We start from the raw sequence: 21116 nt of genomic DNA on the forward strand, positions 1-21116 counted from the left end.
CCTCCGATATTGGTCAGCACTCTCCTTATCAATTGGAATAGAATCAGTGAACAAACCAGACAAAATCATTGCCTTTCACTTTTGTAGGGAGAGATAAATAATCATATGTGTAAAGGTATGTTAGAAGATCAATGCTTTGTAGAAGAGAAAGAGATACCAAGATGCCAGGTAAGGGTAGAAAGATGTGTTATAGTCCAGAGCTGGCCTCATTGGGAGCCTGAAGTGATGGAGTGAGCCAAGAAGCTATTGGACAGTTCCAGGTTGAGGGACCAGTTGTTGTAGAGGCCTTACAGCAGGAATATGTAGGAAGCATTCAAGAAATGGCAAGAAATCCACTGGGAGAGTAGGGTTGTGGAGAGACCAGTACAAGTGAAGTAAGACAGCTAAAGAGGATGGGGACCATACAAGGTTTTCTGGGCACTTAAAGAATTCGATATGTTATTATTAAACACAGGAGGAGCCACTAGAAGGCATAATCTCATATTTGATAGACTCATGTAGCTGTTGTGTTGAGAGGACATGAAGGCAATAAGGATAGAAGGTAGGAGACCAGTTGGGAGGCTTTAGGAGTTGTCAGGTAAGAAATATTCATGGCTTAGACCAGGATAGAAACAATCAATGTGCTAAGAAGATGTCACATTATGGATGTTTTGAAGGTAGATTGAGATTGCCAGAAAAAATGAAGGATCCTCAACTAAATTTTAATTTCAGGTGACCAACAGATTTTTTAGTATGAATACATCCCATGCAGTATTTGAGAGATGTGGTCCCAGTTCTTCACTCCCTGAATTGATGCTAATCACTGTGTGATTTTCAAGTTCCTCCCCATAAAGAGGCAGAGTATATTTCCCCTCTTGGCTTGAGTTCAGCCATGTGGTTTGCTTTGGCTAACAAAATGTATGCAAGCATAATGTGATCAAAAGCTTGAAAAGTACTTGTGCAAATGGGCTTGTTCCCTTGTGGCTCTGCTATTTCTATGAGAAAATGTTCCTAGGCCTCATGGTGCCTAGAGGAGGTTGGCAGACATGGGAAGCAGAGCCTGGCCACCCAACTAGCTTAGCCTAACCCTAGCTTAGCCAAACCCCAGATAACTAAAGGACTCTTAAACTAAAAACTTATTGTTGTATGCTGCTGATTATTATTATATACATTTGTCTAGCAATAGATAACTGACAGTTGCCTCAGCTACAAACAATGCATGAGCTGTAAGACTAAATAAGTTCACTAAGAAAATGGATATGCATAGAGAAAAGGATCAAGAAGAGAGACTCCAGGGCACTCTTTCATTAGGGAGACAAGGAGGAACTAACAAAAGAGACTGAGAAAGCATGATCACTGAATAAGAGGAAAACCACGAGAGTACAGTATCCCGGAGGCCAAGTGAAATGGAAGCAATCACCTAAATCAAATATTGTAGACATGACAGAAGATAAGATCTAAGAGCTGGCCACTGGATTTAGCAATAGAGGTCCTTGGTGATCTTCAAAGGCATAATTTTGGTGATGGTGTGGGAATGAAAGCTTCATAAGATGATTTTTAGAATGAATACAATGGGAGAAAATTGGAGATAGTGATAATAGAAGAATTAGGATAGAGAACACTGGTTTGTTTGTTTTTTAATAAAGAGAGAAATAATATCTGTATGCCCAAGTCAAGAGTCCTTTAGAAAAACAAAAGGGAAGAGAAAGAGTGGAGAATTTGGGGAGCTTATATCTTTGAGGAGAATACAGGAAATATAGACAAAACAGGATCCTGGACAGGAACACCAGCAAAAAAAAAATCTGGGTGTATAAGTGCAGATGCTGGAAGGAAGGAGGTGGAAGGCTGTGGAAATTCCTTCTGATGACATCAAATAGGAAAAGTTACTGAAAGTCTGGAGCAAAAAGTAGCTATGAAATTGTCATTTGAGAGACTAGAAATATGGATCAAGAAAATGGTATGACTTCCAGGTGGCTTTAAGGGCCCAGGTGAGGCTTAAGGTCTGAAATTCAAATGAGTAAGTCAACATTATGTGTTTTTTTTCTAGTCACATTCATCTGACAGATGCAGTTGTACTGGTAAATAAAAAGTTTGATTTCACAACAGCTGTGTTTAGTCAAACAAATATGAAAAAGCAAAAGGTATAGGCAGAGAGAGATTATACTTATAACTTGAGTTTAAGGTGAGTGAGGCGAGAGGACATGAAGTCGAGGAAAGATGAAGATAAATAGTAGGACAAATAAGGAAAGAGAGAGAATGGCAATCAGAGACTAACAGATGAGATCAAGACTATCGAAAGACAGTGGTTATTTGTAATAACAAGGTTTGTGATATGACCATGGCAATAAACAGCTAAAAGGTGGAGGACAAAAAAAAAAAACACACCCTAAAGAAGATGAATTCAAGGAACTGAGAAGTAAAGCCACAGTGTCAAAAGAGTCACTAATATCAAAATCAACAAATATTAAGACAAGAATAATTTAGAAAAGAGTAAGAAGAGCCAAGAATCATAACCGTCAGCAAATAGGAAAGAGCCAGGTGCTAGTACTGGCGTAACAATGAGACTGTGAGTGGTATGGTGACATGACAGGGGAGTCAGAACTGGGGATTTTTAGAGTCAAAGAGGAATGGTCTAAAAGGGGCAATGATGGTTAAGGAAGATGCCTAACCCCTGGCCTAGGCCTAATGATGCAGGGCTGATAGGAAAGCAGTGTCCTCAGGGAGAGTTGGGCTTTCATTAGACTAATAAGGCAATGAAATTATCACTGGGGGAAAACATACATGGGATTTTGTTCGTGAAGGATCTTGACTTTCTGAGGATACAGGAGAAGGGCGTGTGTTTGTGGTACTGGGGATTGAACTCAGAGTTTTTCACTGAGCTACCTCCCCATTCTTTCTCCCCTCCCCTTTCCCATCCCCCTCCCCCTCCTTCTCCTCCGCCTCTTCCTTTTCCTTCTCATTCTCCTCTTCTTCCTCTTCTTCTTCCTCTTCCCTTTCCCTCTCTTCTTCCCCCCCCCCCTTCTATTTTTGAGACAGGATCTCACTAAGTCACTAAGTTGCCCAGGCTGGGCTCAAATTTGCTTGTGAATTGGGTTATCCTAGCAGAAAACTTCCGAACTGAAAGTGTGCAAGGCCTCATGGAAATCTTAGAGAGGGAGATAAGGAGTGGCCCAGAACTCTGAATGTCTCACAAAAAACTAACACAGAGAGATGCGTGCACAGTAAAATTGGTCCTGGGATCCAGGCAATTAGCAGTGGCAAGGCTGTGAGTCTGTGACAATTGGGAGGAGTGGATGCCTGGGCCTCTCTCACTCCTGCCAAGAGAACCAAGGAAGTCTAGAGAAATTTGAGTCATACTCTGAGTCCATGGGCCTCCTCCCAGTGCCCAGCAGGGAAGGACAGAAGATCTGCATGTTTGTGGGAGGTAGAGCATTACAGAGATATAAAAGTATTATAATTATATAATAATATAAAACATTTAAAGACATTATTATAAGATGGAGGTAGGTGGGAGGAAGAAAGGGGTAAGGGATGAAAAAAAGAGAATTGGGATGTGCATGTACAACTTCACACAAGAACTACAAACATTATATACTACAAACATGTATAAAAATGAAAAAGGGACGGGGGGGATAGGAAAAAGGAATGAAAAAGGAAATCAAGATGTGCTGTGTACGTGTACCAACTATCCACAAGGAATGTAAACATTACATACTATGCATATGTACTGATAAACTAAAAAAACACATTATCATAATTGTCAGATATTTTTCTCTTGTTCTGGTATCAAATATATGGACACAAAAACAATCTCCTCCTCAGTAGCCTGGGGAGCAACAGACCTAAGGGTGAATGAAGTAGATAACACATGCACACACAAACATATGTATTACGACCTATTTACCCACCCTGGGGCCCTCATTATATCCCTACCCTATAAATCTCTATAGTTTCTAGACCAATGCTATCCTTCACCCCTGTGTAGCAATGTTCCTAGCTTCAAAAAATTAAAAAATCATCCCAGTTCCCTTGAAGTTTTCCTGAGTTCTTATATTTATTTTCCTGTTATGAACAGGACCTCCCCTGCACCCCTGGCCAGAGCAAGACCCTTTCCAAATACATATTCAGTCAGCAGACTTTTACAGAACATCTTGAACATACAAGGCTCTGTCCTATCAGTGTGGGGCAAATTAAAGGAGCCCAAGCACATTCTCAGAGAAGTTGCTTTAAGGAGAAGCAGTGAAAAAAGTAGGACTAGAATTGGGAGGACAGTCCTGGCAGTTTGACACTTTTTAAAGTTATCTTCTAAGAAACAATGTCTCCAAGAAAACATAGGAAGTGATACTTGAGACAAGAAATTCATGTACTCTGCCAATTTCATTATCAAATGATGCCCATAGATTAGGGTCTAGATGGTAACTGGTAGTTTCTGGTTCCTGATATTTGGTTAGTATATACATCAATTGCAGACTCTAAATGATTGTGCAGTCAGTTCTTAATTATTTCAAGTATCTTTGCTTATTTTAGCCCTTGATATTTGTTCCTCCTTTGGACTATATCATAACAGAACAGAAAAATAAAAGCAAAAAAAGTTCAACTTCATGGCTTCTGTTTGAGAAAGGCTAAAATTATATTTGAAATATCCTGATATGAATTAACCATTGCCTCTTATTGCCGAGAATTAACTATAGAGTTTAGAAACAACAAACACAGAAACATGTATGGAGCCAGTAGAACCACATCTGAATCCACCATATTCTAGTAAGCAGGAAGGATTCAGAGTGGTTATGAAGCAATTATAATGTCACGCCCTGACATTATAAGATCTTGAGTTTGATGCATATTCTCTGCCAAAACTCTGTCAAGTAAGATGCACAAACTTGAAGGTAAGGCTGGGAAAAAGAAGAGAGATGAACTTACCTGGATCTTTCTGTTCTCCCAATTTGTCTAGAACGTTGAAGGAGATGTCAAGGTACTCTCTCTGGATAGCACTGACAGCAATCTTTCTCTGTTTCCTCTGCCTGGGAACAATCTGAATCTTAAATTCTGATTCTTCAGCTCCATCCTCCTCCACCTTCCTTTCAGGATTCTGTTCTGTATCCGATTCAGCACTGGTATTGGGCTTCTCGCTTTCTGTTGGATTCTCAGCATCTTCAGGAACTTTGAGAAGTACAGTTTTTGCCCCTGAACTTGGCATCTGGCCAGGCTTCTCTTCCTCCATGCCAGGGTCAGAATTATCATCCATTGACATCTCAGGGAGAGCAAATGACTTCTGAAGGAGGTCTCGCTTTTGCTTAAGCGTTAGTGGGCTGCCACAGGAGAACTCCCGCAGCTCCTCTGGCTTTGCAAAATCTTCAGAGTCTGTAGGATCTTTCAGGGATATGGGCACAGAGTCTTTGTTATCTGCTGACTGATTATTTCCTGAGTCCTTAGAGGAGAAGTCTTTGGAACAGTCCTCCACACTTACTTGCACAAGAGGAATTGTGCTTAGGCTGAGGACGGAAGGATGGCTGGGGCTGGAGGGGGAGGAGGCAGCATTGTTACCAGAAGGACTATCATTTCCCTGGTTCATCATCTCCTCTTCATCGCTCTCCACTATTCTGAGGGGTGGAAGAGGTTCAAAGATAAGAGAGTCACTGTCTGATGTAGAGAGTATAGAGTGTTTTTCAGGCCCAGATGTTGAATCTGAGGACAAATCTATCAGATCTAAATCCTCTTTAGGAGCAGCCTTCACTGGAGAGTCAACTTTCACCTCAAACGTCTCCATGCAGTTTAACCTAACTTCTGGTATTACAGGCCTTCGGGTTTCTTGAAAACCTTCCATAGCTGGGTTCTCAGGTATTTCAATGGTGTCAGGCCTCGTAGCAGAATTCTGTCTAGAACGTCCGTGGTTGTTTTGTCTTTGTGTGATGTAAGTAGCTTGGACAGGAGGCTTATCTATGTCACACCGATCTATGCAAGACTTTCTACGATGCTCATCTAATGTAAACAAGAGGGAGTCTGCATTCCCTATATCAAGAGATTTTTGTTTTAAAGAGCGCAGCTTTTTTTTCTGAATGCTTTCTTCTCTCACACAGTGGAGAATGCTGTCTTGTAATGCACCCGTTTCTCTATATTCAGCCAGTTCTATTTCACCTGATTAAAACAGAAAAAGCTAGTACTATTTTACTTGGAGATTTTACCATTTTTCCCCTCATACGTGGGCACACTATTGGCATAAATCATAATCACAATCCCAGCTCCACCAGAAGGGAAAACTGACTTTCTGGCCAAATTTTTCTAAGGTTCATTCTAATTTCAGAAACTGGAAAATTTTGGACTGAAAGAAACCAAAATGGTAGTTTATGATCTGATTTCCAAAATCAAGCCTTGGGATAATTCCTCAGCTCTATTCATTTGTGCACAGAAGAGGGGATCGTTTTGGCTGAGGCAGATCTAGGAAACTGTATTCATATTGTGTGGAAGAGAAGCAAACATTTTGCAACAAATCAAATCAAGCAATGGCCCTTGAAGACAATCATGACATTAATGATGTATCTGTTAATTCACGTATATATATAAATGTGTATATATATATACTGTTTGTGCATACATATATATAAAATCAACAATATCAAAATATGTAGTAACATAATAAAATTAAGATTTCACCCCAAACAAACAGTAGAGTACAACATTTCTGCATAAAATTACTAAGAGAAAAAATTCATACTTCTCTGAACATTCATCTCAACCGGCTGATATTTCACCATTTTGCTGCCGCCTATCCTTTTCAATCTTGCAAAAAAAGTTTGAGACTCTTTATTGCAGGGTCCAGTAGGTGTATCATGAATATCAGATTCATCAAAAACACTATCTTCTTCTAATTGGGGAGAGAAAGTCAAAATTACACTTAAGAGGTTATTCTCTCTTAGGCTGTGTCTACACAAGCATTTCAGTGAAAGCATTCTGGAAGAGTCTGAGGTGGTTTCTTCAAGTCTAGTTATAGCCTGATATTTCACCCAGGCATCAAAATATCCCTATGTTGCACAAAGCAATCTGTTCTAAGATTGCCCATCATTTTTGATGTGACAATTGGCAGCATTTTGGAGAAGCATCTCAATATCCCAATAGAGCTTTTCTAGGAACACATGTCCAGTGCACTGAAGACCAAATGACACATAGACGCCAGCTACTTTATCCAGCAGTTCGTGACACTCCTGGAACTTGCCTGCCCTGATGGATTTCCAGGCTCATTTTGCAAAGGGAAATTAAACAAAATAAATGGGTCTTAACCTTTCCAAAAAGTACATGCCTTCCTGGGATATGGGAACTAGCATAGACACAGCCTAACAGTACATGCACCTTATACTTTGTGAATGCAAAATACTGTACTCTACATTTGGTAATGAAACACACAACACACAGAAAAAGCTTAGAAAAGCCACTTGTCATCTCAAAAGCTTCACAAATGATTATGGACTGAAAGAGTAAACAAAGGAAAAGGAAAACAGAAAATAACATTTCTTCCTATTAAAGTAAAACTCTTCTCTGAGGTGTTTACCATGTGTAATTGTTATAGGTCTCATGAGTCCTAGAAAGAATCTTTTACTTTCACAATCTTAAGGCTCCATAAAAAAAAATGGGTCACTCAAAGTTCCTACTGGACTTGTATCTTTGTTCTTTCTTCTATCCTCATGTGGTCACTTTTAAATCAAAATAAACCTAAATACACATTAGTGAGCAAAGAATTGTTATGTTGCAACTCACAAAGTACACTTAACTAATTTTCTTCTTTCATCCTTTGGAAAGGCCAATACCATGTATAAAGCAGCAAGAGAAAAGGATATTACCATGCATTTTAATATCACAATAAATGGAATCAACCTACTGTTTGAGTTGAATATCACTAAAATTATATTTGGCCTATGTTTATATCTATATATGACAAGATGAGGCTCAGGTGGGATTATGATTATTCAAGATTTCTTGAATACACAGGAGGAAAATAAGTGTTAAGTTTTCAGGATTTATCCTGTCCTAATGCACAAAATTCTATAAGCAACCAAAACCTAAAGCAGTAAATGTTAGGTGAAATAACCATAGTAATCTTTTCAATCAAATAAAAAATAAATGTTATTGACCAAAATGGATACAAAGTTCCCAGTGAACTTCCACAAAGATGAGAATGCCCATCAAATTCCCATGTTTCTGGGGAAATGTAACAAAACGATCTATTTTATTTCTCTTTTATCCTTTTTTAAAAATCTTTGAAAAATACAAGTTTTTGACCAAATAGCTGTTGAGACTTCCATTACATAACTGTGGAATAATTTTCAAAATATACTGAATGATAGAGATGGGAAGACAGCAAGATGGCATCTACTATGCAGAAAGGTTCATCTGGGATCAGCCCAAACACTAAGCACACACTGAGAACATCTACAACTTAATGGAACCTACCCAGTTACCCAAAGATTATGACCTAAGGTAGTACACAAGATATTCTTCAGGAAGGATTTGAATGGTTCCAGAATTTAAAGAAGCTGGGTCTCAGAAGTCAACCTAGATTCTTGGATCTTTCAGCAATAAACAATGAATTTAACACTGACTCTAATCCCTCCTACTAAGATATTTCCTATGAATTCTGACTGTACTAACACCGTAAATGCTCATCAAACACTTGGCTTTCTCCCAGGATTGGAATAGATGACGTCACTTTTACAAGTCTAGTCACAGTGTGTGTGACATTCACTACAGATATGCACCTTGGTTCTTTATTTCGCACCTGAAAATATCCAAGCTGTAATTCTGTTATATTTAAAGTTTCATTCTACTGTCTCCTTTGAGGAAAAGTTATCAATAGAAAAAGTGTCAAGATTGAAAATAGTTCAAACTTATGCACCAGAACTGTTACATTTCCATTGCTAAAGAGGCTAGGAAAAAAGCATTTCAGAAAATTTATACTCCATTCAAATTCTGTGGGTACATAAAGTTCAGAGGTAAATTAGAGACCCTCAAATGATGACTCCTCTTGTCATAAATCTTGTCAACCAAGATTTATATAACAATCCAAAAACAAGATATTTCTAACATGTAAGGAAAGATTTACAAAGATTCTTTAATCAAATGGCTGAAAACATTTTAGAAAACATTATTTCTTATGGGTTTTAGAAGCATGTTAGTTATTTTGAATGCTCAATTAAAAATTTAAAGCAGCAACATTCATGGGAAAATTTGGAGATTTTAAAAACAATGATGTTTTATTTCACAATGATTTTTGGTGGCACTCCTTTATCTCCTAAGAAAAGTACTGTTCATAAATGTATTATGTATACAAGCTAAGTTGGGGATAGAATTTCAATATGGAAATTACCTTTTTCTTTTTCGCTGTATCTGCTTATATTACTGTTGTCACTGTACAGAGGTCCTGCCGTGGCATGGGGCTTGCAGCTATGGTACTGTGCATTGAGTGTATTGACTGTTATGTGAATCAGGTGCAGCAGGATCTTGCTGATATCACAGTCTCGGTATGGATACTGCTCAATAAAATGGGTGGAGAAAATACAAATGGTTATTTTAAAGAATAAGCTTCTCTAATTGATCATGCCAGATTTTTTTCTCAGTATCTCATGGAGATTTAAAAAAATATACAAAAAAGTAAAAACACAGATTTTGATCATGGGTTTATTTTACTAGGGACCATATTCTCTTCCTCTTGCATCAAACCACTGAAAGTAACAAAGGCCAGTTTATAGTTACAACTGCCTTCAAGAGCATTATCTGGTATCAAGAACACATCTGGTAAATATAATTTCAAATATCTTCTTTGTTTTCTGACATAATGATACTTAGATCAAATGGGAAAATCTGAGCATAATCAAAGGTTATTGATCAATTTCTTACAATTCATCATTTTAAAAACATTTTGAGAGCATGTATTAACACAGCCTCTCATTCTGACTTTCATTTCACTAGTTCTTTGCTTCTCAATACTAACTGTATATCATGATGATTCTTCTGAAAGTTAAAATTTTATCCTCCCAAATTCTCAACTCAAATCTCATAGGTGTTTTCCTAAAGTTGTACTCTCTAAGAGAACCACTTCATCTGAAAACAGAGGGTCTGCAGCAACTCACCTTGTAAAGGATGACAAGCAAGGCCTTCAACCACATCTGCCGGATGTGAGGTTTTAGGGACCAGAGGGAACAACGAGGTGGCTGTTGGAAATAATGCCGTAGTTGAGGACAAGAGCAGTATTTGAGCACCTGAACTACCAAGGGGAGAAGGTGTTTTCCCAAGTTAATGTTATAGTCCATAACCTGAAATAGAAAAAATATTAGTAACTGAAAGAAAACTATAAAGAACCCTCATAAGTCAAAAAGAAAAATTTGAACCATCATAACAAAAACACATGCATCTCACAAAATATTAGTAGTAGTAATAGCCAGTATACATAAAAGGGGGAAAGTTCAACCGCACAAGAAATAAAAAGATTGTAAATTGGAAGTTTTCATCTATTTATTCCATTATCTACTAAAAATAGAAAACAGTTAAACATGACTAATAAACTAATAACTAGAATTAAACTAGGCTTATTAGGAAAAAAATTTATACTGGCAGCCATATAGAGAAATGGGCACTTGTAGACATCACTAGCAAGAGTAGAACTTTTTATGGTCTTTCAGGACAGTGACTTAGAAGTATGTATTCAGAGTTTTTTAAAAAGAAATCACGTACTCTCTTATATAGCAATTAAATGTACCCTAAGGAAATAATCAAATAAGCATTCTAAGATGTATGTGGAAAGATATTCAGCATGGTTTTGCTGCCCCAAGTTGAAATTAATCTCCATATTCAACAATATAGAATCAGTTAAATAAAATAGTTTGTACAATAACAGAATATTATATAGTCATTAAATAGGAAGTGATACAAATTTGTTTATATTATATGAACTTCATAGTAAATATTAAGTCTGAAAAGATTACATATATCAGTATGTATAATGATTCCATTGTTACAAAAATAATGTACATACACACATATGTGGACATGAATGGATATATTATGCAAATATGCAAGGAGCAATATACACCAAAATGTTAGTTAGTTATCTTTGTCATGGGTTTTCTGGGGTTTTAATTTTTTTGCTTATATTTCTAAACTAAGCATGCACAATGTAGATTTAGAGATGAGAAGGAAGAAGAATGGGAAGGAGGATAGGAAAAAACATTTGTTATCTAAAATGGTATAATCTCTCTTCATCACAGACAGCTGTGTATCCATGGTGATCTACTTAGTTACCAGTATCTGTAAAAGATTAACTACATGAATATCACTTTATTTGTTTTCATTATATTACAATCTGTTTCAGCTACCATCTCTTGAGTTCCTACCATGAGACAGGCCCTGAATAAGGTGCTTTGCAGTGTGCTGTCTCTAATAAATCTGTTACTGATTAGCAAAGAAGAGGATGCCTAAGAACGAATAACAGTGGAAAAGCTGCAATTCACATAAACATCTTTTTAGCCCCAGGTCCTGCACTTTTGCAGACTGGTGCAGTCATCCTAGAGGCTGAGATTTTTAGCACCAATGTAATTAAGCATAAATATAGCCCATCATCCAGCAATTCTGCTTCTGGATCCATATCCCCAAAGAATTCTCACATTGGTTGGTAGGTGCGTATACAGGATGTTCATTACTAAGCTGTTTGTAGTAGTATGAAGTTGGAAGCAATATGAGTGGCCATCACTAGGTAAATGGATAAATAGTGTGGGAAATATAAAGAATAGCATATGATACAGCAGTTTGAAGTAGCAGACAAATATGGAAAGCCAATAATGAATAACTCATCTCTCCACTTGAAGCCAAAAAGGAAAAAGGATTTTTACAAAACACAAAAAACTTCTGCTCCTTTATCATTTAATGGGTACAGTTTTAGGATGATAATGTCTAGAGATGGAAAATGTTGGCTCCATAACAAAGTGAATGTGCTTAATGCTACCAAATTTGTAAGCTTAGACATTGCTAAAATGGTAATTTTTATGTTACATATATTTTACAAAACCACACACTCTTATTCATGATACTGATTCTTATTCATCTCTAAATTCTCCTTCATATACTCCTGCCTAACCCAAGTAATTTGCACAAACCTTTATTTACATATTATTTTTTTCCATTAAGTTTATTGGTACATTTTAGGTATACAATACAGTTACATTCATCATTGGGATCTTGTACCATTACATGAGTGTCTTGGTTATTTTTTCCCCTTCCCCCCTGCCCTCCCTTCACCCCCTCCACCCTTCTCTATTTGCAAAGACTTTGTTTCCATTTTTTTTCCTTTTCTCATATTTTTTCTCTTCCCTGGTTTCCTTTCCCCTACCCCTCCCACTTCCCCTACTCCTTTACACCTTTTCTTCCTATTATACAATATCATTTATACATTGTTGCACAAACTTTTATTTATACTCAATCACTGTCAGATTCTAAACGAAATTTTATGCCTTGCTTATATCCAGAACCTAATATTATGACTTCTGAAAGCTGTTAGTACACTTACTTGGGCGATTCCTGCAATAAATGCATTAAAACAAGTTGATAGGCGCATTTTTTGAGGTGCAATCATGAAGCAACCTTCCTGTTGGTCATAGCCGAGTAAGACATATAGGTGCCGCTTGACTGTGTTGAAGGCCTTTGCACTGCTGATGTCTGACTCCGCGCTGCTCTCATCCTTGGCCATGAACTTCATTAGAACTGTGATCAGCTGGTGAACTGTCTGGTGGTCGATCCCAGCATCTTCTGGGAGCAGGTCCTTGATGGTGTTGTCATTCTCAGGAGACTGTTGTCCTGTCGGTACAAGAAAGGCTGTCAGTGGGCAGTACTCCAACAAACAAGTTTACCCTAAAATATCACTTGATATTGATAAAGTCCATTCTTTCTGCTTCTACTATATATTTAAAGTTTCTTTTCTAGCCAAGAACCTCTAAGGCACCAGATGGCCTCCTATGCAAAACATCAGTCCAGAGGTTCCGCTTCTGCTATTGCATTCATCATCAATCAGATTATTCCAGAGTGAGAGGGAGGAGACAAAACCATAGTGGTGAGGCAGTGTTGTCCTCCTACCATTGCTAAACTGCATTTAGCAATTTTTAAATATGTTGACAAAGTCTTATACTCAGTGATAAAGAGCAGTTTCCCTTCCAGCTTTGTTAAATAAACATGTAAGAATAACAACAAAAATATAGTCTGGAATCCACTGAGCACAAAAAGATTCTATGGAGTATTTTGTTCAAATGCTACCTCAATTTACTTATATTCATGAATCAACTTTTTAAAAAATTTTTCCAAATCTTGACATACCACCATGTGTACTCTTTGAATGAGATAGTCAAAAATTGTAAATAGCACATTAAAACTCCTGCAGTATGTAATGAGAAACATATGGCAGGGGGACACAGACAGATAAAAGAAAAAGAGAAGCATGAACATCTAAAAACAGAAAAACACCACAGGAAGGTGAGCTGAAAGTTCACATGCAAAGCATACTTAGCCCTTGGCTTCTTCTTAGCCTATTAAATAACTGTATCTGAGTAACACCCTGGCATTGACTTCCTCAGTAGCTTTTCAAAGTAAGACATTATATCAGATACCATTCCTTTGCCCTTTTATGATAAGGCTTGCTTTATACCTTTGGGTGAAGGAAGATTGATATTTGCTCTTCTATATTTATGCTTTGAGGATTATTCAAATATTTCTTTGTATTCTTGTCCTTCTTTTGATAAGCAACATTAGAATTTCCAAATTAAAAACAAAGTTTTTATCTAGGAAGTTAGATAGACACACCAGCATTCTCTTCTCTCATGCTTCAAGGAAAAATTATACTAAATGATCAGCTTTGGTTAAAATCATTATAAACCAAAACCTGGTTACATTAATTATAATTATTGTAAAAATGATGCAACACAGCTAGGTAGCAATTTATACCCACTGACTCTTCAATTAATCTAGGAAAATATCAATCTTCCAGGACATTGTCAAAATAAGCAAGATATAAGAAATATTTTCATGGACTACAGAAATTAGCTCTCTGAAGCCCAAACATTTTTCTCTGGGACAGTTGCATGAACGTAATGTCAAATTCAGAGATTACTAGTTAAGACCTGCACATAAGGTAACAAGCTTGGTTATCTAGTTTCCCTAGATGATCAGAATAATGTTTGTCTGTTCAAAAATGATAAGCTGAGAAGGGATAGTCGACAATGACTGAAGAGGCAGCAGAATAAACTTAGTCTAAACGCTTCTGATGTGGGGCAAATCATTTGATACTTGTCAGTGTGACTTTGGGATACTAACATCTTCTGTCTCGTCAAGTCTGTTCATGAAGGAATAAATATGTGTAATATACTTTATTCAAATGAAACCTAACAATTTATTGCAGTGTTTCATGTGCAGAGAGTAATCAATAAATTATTAATATTATTTATTAGATATGCATCAGAAAAGAAATAAATTTATGTGGAACACTAAGAGGCTGGAAATATGAAGCATCACTGTATATTGTAATTATATTAAACATTTTAATATAGAATTTGGCCAAAAACAATACCTATGTAAATACTTGTAAAACAAAACAGAAAAGTTTAGAGAACTCTCTTTTCTGTATTGAAAAATATCTATTTTGATTTTTTCCCCTCTACAGTATTACTTTACAACTAGAGGAACATTAGTACTTTGGGCAAGTTTAGGCCAAGAGTGTGGCAAGTGTGGGAATCTAGGTTCCCTGGAGGGTCAAATATTATTGTAGCAGCAAGTGATGGCTACTACAATATAGTATTAACATTCAATTCCTTTTAGCTCTGGGGTGCAAGGTTTAGGAGAGCATGTATCACTCAGACCTGACTGGCTCCTCCAAATCCAAAGTGACTAGACTTCAAAATCACAAAGTTAAAAAAAAAATGGAAGTGGGAAATATCTGAGAGAGAGTTGTACCTCTGATTTACAGCCCTGGGAATCTAAGGATCTCAGTACAGAAGAAAGGGAGCTTCCAACTAGTACCCTGCCTCCATTTTTTCTATCCTGAGTCAAGTCTAGAAAATAAGCCATCAGACTCCAGCTTAAACATCCCCAAAACTCTTATTTCTACTACAAATGTATGTGTTTTTTTAAAGTGTATGTAGCCTTATGTTTTCCCAGCAAACGATATTTTCCTAATGATTGTCATTTCCAACATGTCCTAATCTCACTGTAGATTCATCTTCGTTGATCTCCAATGTTTTGGAGTGCCCTCTGCTGCTCCTACTTGCTTTCCCTAAATAGTAATGAATGATCTTTAACAAACCATTAAATGTACTAAAAAAAGAATGAGCTAATAAAACAAATTTTTAAAAATTTATAATTCCAATAAAGAGTTTACCCCTCCCATTATGAGCACTGTGAGTCTGCACTTTATCATCTTTCTTTAAAATAATAATAAACTGATACTCTTCACACAGAAGAGTCACTTAACCAGCTCCCTGAGAAAAATGAGCTGCAGACAAACTGAAGTGTAATGATAAGTGATAAGCTGAAGTGTATATTGATAAAGATAGTGTTATTCTTTCAACTGTACATTAAAAGTATGAATTTCCATTTTAAATCTAAATACCTACAATATTTTCTCTAAGATATGATCATTTTTATTATTAGTTTTGAATTATTAGTATTAGTTTTGAATTCTAGTATATGAAATTCCTTTATCCATCTTAACTACAGCAATTTAATATGTTCTGAGGTTTGATTTTATTATTTCTATAAGAAAAACATAGGCATCCTTATAATCACAGAGCAGTGCTGTCCCTACCATAACTTTAGTGTGGACTGAGTCCACCATGGCTTGCCCACAGAGTTGAATAACTGATTGAAACTCCAAAGTAGAAGACAATGCTATAAAGAAACCAGGCAGGATCAGGATCTGCTTTTCCAGACTTGTCTCCTGTCACTCCACCCAGAATGCTCCCATTCCTGTAAGCTGGGCTACTTGTGGATCTCAGAGTAGACCCACCTTTGCGTCTTCGTTCCACAGTGCTTTCTTCACCTGGAGAGTGGTGCCCCACCTCTTCCCTCCACATTTTATGTGGATCTGGACCCAGCAAGCCATTCTTAGTATATATGTCCACCCTACCCTCACTAATTAGATGTGATCCCTAAATTCCATTACTTTCCAAAGAAAAGAAAAAAAGGGAAGATGGGAGGGGAAAAAGAGAAGAATAGAGAGTTTCCTTTAGCATTTCCTAACATTCAGGTGGCAGAGAACTACTATGCAAGGCAGAACATTTTATTTCTTCATTTATTGACCATCAAGTCCTTGAAGGCACATGCTATGTTTCATCCATCTTTATATCCTTCACAGCATACGGCACTAAGTCTGACATAATAGATCCTTATTCCTTGTAAGTGTCGAAGTGCACTGAACTCAAGTAAAATTTCCAATCTTGTTTTCTATATAAGAGAAAAGTTGATGAAGTGCCAAAATAGTAAGGAAATGACTAGAAAAACAGAGAACATTGTTCTGTATAAGTTGACCCACTGACTCCTCTGTCAAAGCAACAAGTAACAATTAGTTGGAAGAAGCAAGGACTCCATCCACGAGCTTACTCTGCATTTGGTCCAGAAAAACCAATGTTCAAACACTATAAATAAGGTTGCATTTTGCCCATAGCTCCAATTATATTGCCTCATTGATCTCAATATCTCATTATCTTAAAGCTCCACTTTTAGCAGTTCTGTTGTGTGTGTACAGCCATAGAAAGGCTCAAAACAAAAAATAAAAACAAAAAGGGCTGGGATGTTGCTTGGGGCAAAGGCTCTGGGTTCAATCCCTAGTATCATAAAAATAAAAGAAGAAAGAAAAGAGGCTTGGAGGAGAAGAAAGCAGAAAGGGGAAGTAAGAGGAAGAAGAAGAGGTAGGGGTAGAAGAGGGAGGAGGAAAATAAGAAGGAGGAAGAGGAGAGGAAGGAGAAGGGAGGGGGGAGGGGTAGAAAAAGAAGAAGGGGGAGGGGGGACTGGAAAGCTGGTGCCCGAAGCTAACTTCATATGCTCTTTGCTCCTTCTCTCTACCCTCTTCCCTTCCTATCCCACATCTTATCACTATGTATTTATATCCTGTCATCAATCCAGGCCTGGTTAAAAAGCCACCTGTTTACAAAACTGTCACTGATTGCCCCAGCTGGTAGATAACTCTCCTCCCACTGCATTTGACACCAACCACCCTAAGTGCCATTACATTCACTCTAGATGAGAATTTACTGGTGGTCATAATTTATCTCCCTTATTTAACCATAAGCAAGATGAAAATATAAAAAGTTCTGATCCATCTTAGTATTCTTCATTTATCCTGGTAGAACATGTAGAAAGTAAATGTTTGCTGAAAAAAATTTATTTCCTAAAAATATAATTTCAAACAAGAGCATTCCTATAAAATCAACTGTACTCTTCAATTATTTGGACTTTAATGATCAATGGGTATTCTGTAAGTTTAAAAGCTAGTGAATTTTTAATTATCTGTAGAAGGAAAGAGAGCCCAAAAAGAAGTTATTCGGAATGCCAGCCTGGGACACGAATGAGGAGGCAAGGAAGGTCAGTACAAGAGAGTTATGCTGGGCACCTACCCTTAGACATACAATGTGGAACAAGAGAACTCCAGGTTTCTCCACAGGTTAGAACAGAACTGGAAAACTGCTGTATTCTGAGGACTGTGTCAGCTCTGGGCCAACCAGGGATTCTAACCAAACTGGGAAAAGTCCTTTGCTCTAGACAAAAATGGGCTTAAGCTTCACTGTAGCAGGCCTGACTCCATAGCCAGACTGGTGCCCTCATGTCCCACTAGGCAGAAATACCCTAAGACCAATTCATCAAGAGGTAGTTTTAGCAGAAAAAAGGAAAGCCAAGTCTTCTGAATGCGAGTATCAGGCCTGTCACAAAGTAGTCAGATGTGACCTTCAACAAGCTTCCTAAGCAGAAGTATTTAATTTCTCAGTGTCAGTTTTCCTGTCTGTATGTAAAGTAAAAAATTAATACCTTGCATATATCCAGAGTTGTTACAGATCAAAGTTAGGTGATTTGCATAAATATTCTTTTTAAATAAAGAGGTATTATACATATATGAAATATCATATTATTATTATATACCTATTATCATTTAATTATTTATTCCAGGGGATAAAAAGCAAGATATAATTAGGCACCTTGTGTTCATTGGGTTGATAGTGTTTGTTCAGTATTGTGCTGGATTATATTCAAGAAATCTTCAACATTAATTTTTTAAGTATCCAAAGACAAAGAACCCCTGGATCTCACAGCATCCGCAAAAATATTCCCTATATTTAATTACACAGATTTCAGGTTAGCACTTCAAAATATTTTGTATTTTATTAGTTGGGATTTTTAAAAAGGTGCTGAAATCCTAGAAGAATTAACCATGCATGACTTATAGATAGAACATTCAGAAACTCTGGGCCTGAGACCCAGGTCTGTCACCAACAAGCTTGTGACACTTGTTCCTTTGTGCAAAACCCAGTCTCTTCTGTAAAATGAGAACGTTAGTATATCTCTAGTGTCTCAGCCATAGCATTCTATGAATGTTTTTATATGTACAAAGGCCTTTGGTTTGACTCATAAAAATCACAGAGGAATTTGGCTCCTTACAAGCCTTGCAGAGTATATTTTGATAGAAAATAAAATTTTCTGTTTTATTCGTTGTGGGTCCTATATAAAAGTTAAGATCAAAGAGGCATAAATGGTATACACAGCCAAGAAAGTTCAGCCTAAACAGCAATTAAAATTAAGTCTTGCTGCTTAATTTAATAACATGTTTTATTTCAGGCCCAGTCAATAAGAGGTCTGCACAGAGGACCTCATTACTTAGACCATACAAAAGTATGTTCCTTAAGTAGCAAGTCCTTCAGTTTCCATTTAATTACTATTTTAAACCATCCTGCACAATCTTATGATTATCCTGGCCTGTTTTTCTTCCAAATTAAAACATTCAATGTCCAGCGCAAAAAAATGGAACACTAGTTTGAATCTGACCTTACTGTTTCCAAACCTAAGCAAGTTTTACTTATGAGGGTGTCATGTAAATTACCTTCTCAGAAATGTTAGTTTCATATTTAATTTAAACAATGCTATTATCTATCCCTTTTCCATCTGGTCATTTGATGGGATAATTAGATGCTTGAAGGCTTTTCTTAACTTCAAGAAACACATGTACATGTTTTCCCACAGAGATGGAAGGGACTCTTTTCTTAGATCAAAATGGGTAATGGTAATTAAAGACTAGCATTTCAGCGAAGCCTTAAGAGAAAAAGACAAGCTGGAATAAAATTAAGAAAATTTATGAAATTACATAAGAACAACCTCAAAAAGGCCTGCTGGGAGTTACTGAATGGATATCACTTTTCCAGTGAGGCTCAGGATCAGAAATTCTTACTTCTATTCTTTTTTTTCTTGTACTGGGAATCAAACTCAGGACCTTGCACTTGCGAGGCAGGTGCGGTGCCACTGAGCTAAGTCCCTGGCCCTCTATTCTTTTTTTTAATCACAGCACAGTAGAGACACGAATAATATATAAATCAAGGTACAGGGACTCTGCCAAGTGCCTGCTATTCCTTTTTTCTCAACAGTTTTAAAAGAGAAAATACACTTTCGGCCACCATATGCCATCTGCATTCCCGACATTTGGGGCTCTCTCTCTTCTCATCTCCTACTCCTGACTTCTCTTTCAGGGGTCCTTTCTGTAACACGTAATACACACTATCTTCAAAGTCTTCTTACTTGAAATTTTCTTTCTGAGAGGATCACTAGCATTCTGGAAAGTTTATCTTAAAACTATACCTAGATGAAAAAATGAAACATTCTGTAGTGTGATGCATAGGTGGTAGGTACCAAGTTTGTTTTTCACAAATAAGCAGGTATTCAGAGCCTCTCTGATCTTCCCAGTGAATAATGACACCATTTGTGTGGATAATGTTGAGTCATAATGACCTTGTCAATGTCTCTTCAATCCTCAGGATGCTCATGATAAATTGCAATATGGAAATCAATGATAAATTACACTATATCATGCTGAATATGATCCTATGGTCCTCTAAACAATGGAATTCCTCCTTTCTCTGAGAAACAGAAATGTGTGAAGAATTGCAAATCAGGAATGGCTAAGGGAATGAGCAGATGATGGTGGTTCAAATGTATAACTTTTACAAATGTAAATGAAATGTATGTTTTGCCTATAGCAGATATATATGAATATAATATTTCTATGTGTAAATACACATACAAATACAAGTATTGTGTATAGTTCTAGCTGTATTTGCTCTCTGGGAGATGCTCATACTCAGGTAATACGATGCTTCTTACTGGACCAAAAGTTAGTGGGATCAAAAGTCATCTGCTGAGAATAAGACGGAAAGAATTGCCATTTCAGGGGCTCCAACACTTGAGCATCTAGGATAAGATGCTTTTGAGCTTACAAATCCTAAGGATATCACTATGGTCCACTTAGAGACACCAAATTCTTTATCTTGTCCACCTATGGTAGACACTTGCATACAGCCCCTCAATGTCAGAAGTACCCACCTGGTGTCTGTTCAGGTGTCCCACCGAGAGCTGGAGCAGACTGCTCTTGCCTGGTCAACCTCACAGCTTAAAAATCAACAACAACTCTATTTAAATAAACATTACAAACAACTTGAGCCTACAAAACATACTCAGTGCTAACTGCATTGGATACTAAGAGCAAGTTTAGCTTTCCTACTTACAGTTACCAACACAGAAAAGATGTCTATGCAACAAAAGTTTTGTAGTTTTATTTGGATCTTAAAAAGATCCTTTCAATGTTGCTTCAGTTCTTAATCTTCAAAACTGCCATGTGAACCAATTAACAAGAAATAATAATATATACTTTATACCCCAAACTGATTAGTTAGATTATAAACAAGCTGGGAATCTCATATAAAAATTATAATTTATTTTGTCTAGGTATTGGTTTCTAGGGTCTGAAAAAGCTTTTCCTAGGTTCTCACATTACTGTAGGTTATTCTTAAATGACCACCTTGATCATCTCTGCTCCCTGGAAAAACTGAGTTATCAATTACTTAAAGGGCTTTCATTGACTC

At 37.0% G+C, this 21116-nt stretch overlaps 1 protein-coding gene across 1 annotated transcript in view; it reads right to left on the reverse strand.

Annotated features, from left to right (window-relative positions):
- Unc79 (unc-79 subunit of NALCN channel complex) overlaps positions 1-21116 on the reverse strand; it is a 231959-nt gene that overhangs the window by 70494 nt on the left and 140349 nt on the right. The window contains 6 exon segments of the mRNA XM_087195499.1: positions 4900-6114; positions 6692-6841; positions 9335-9497; positions 10098-10280; positions 12527-12813; positions 20578-20643. Of these exon segments, the coding sequence (XP_087051625.1) occupies positions 4900-6114; positions 6692-6841; positions 9335-9497; positions 10098-10280; positions 12527-12813; positions 20578-20643 (2064 nt within the window).

This window comes from Heterocephalus glaber, unplaced genomic scaffold (assembly GCF_053883595.1).
Source record: "Heterocephalus glaber isolate CG9 unplaced genomic scaffold, H.glaber_assembly_v1.0 deba00001608, whole genome shotgun sequence".
Lineage (NCBI taxonomy): Eukaryota > Metazoa > Chordata > Mammalia > Rodentia > Bathyergidae > Heterocephalus > Heterocephalus glaber.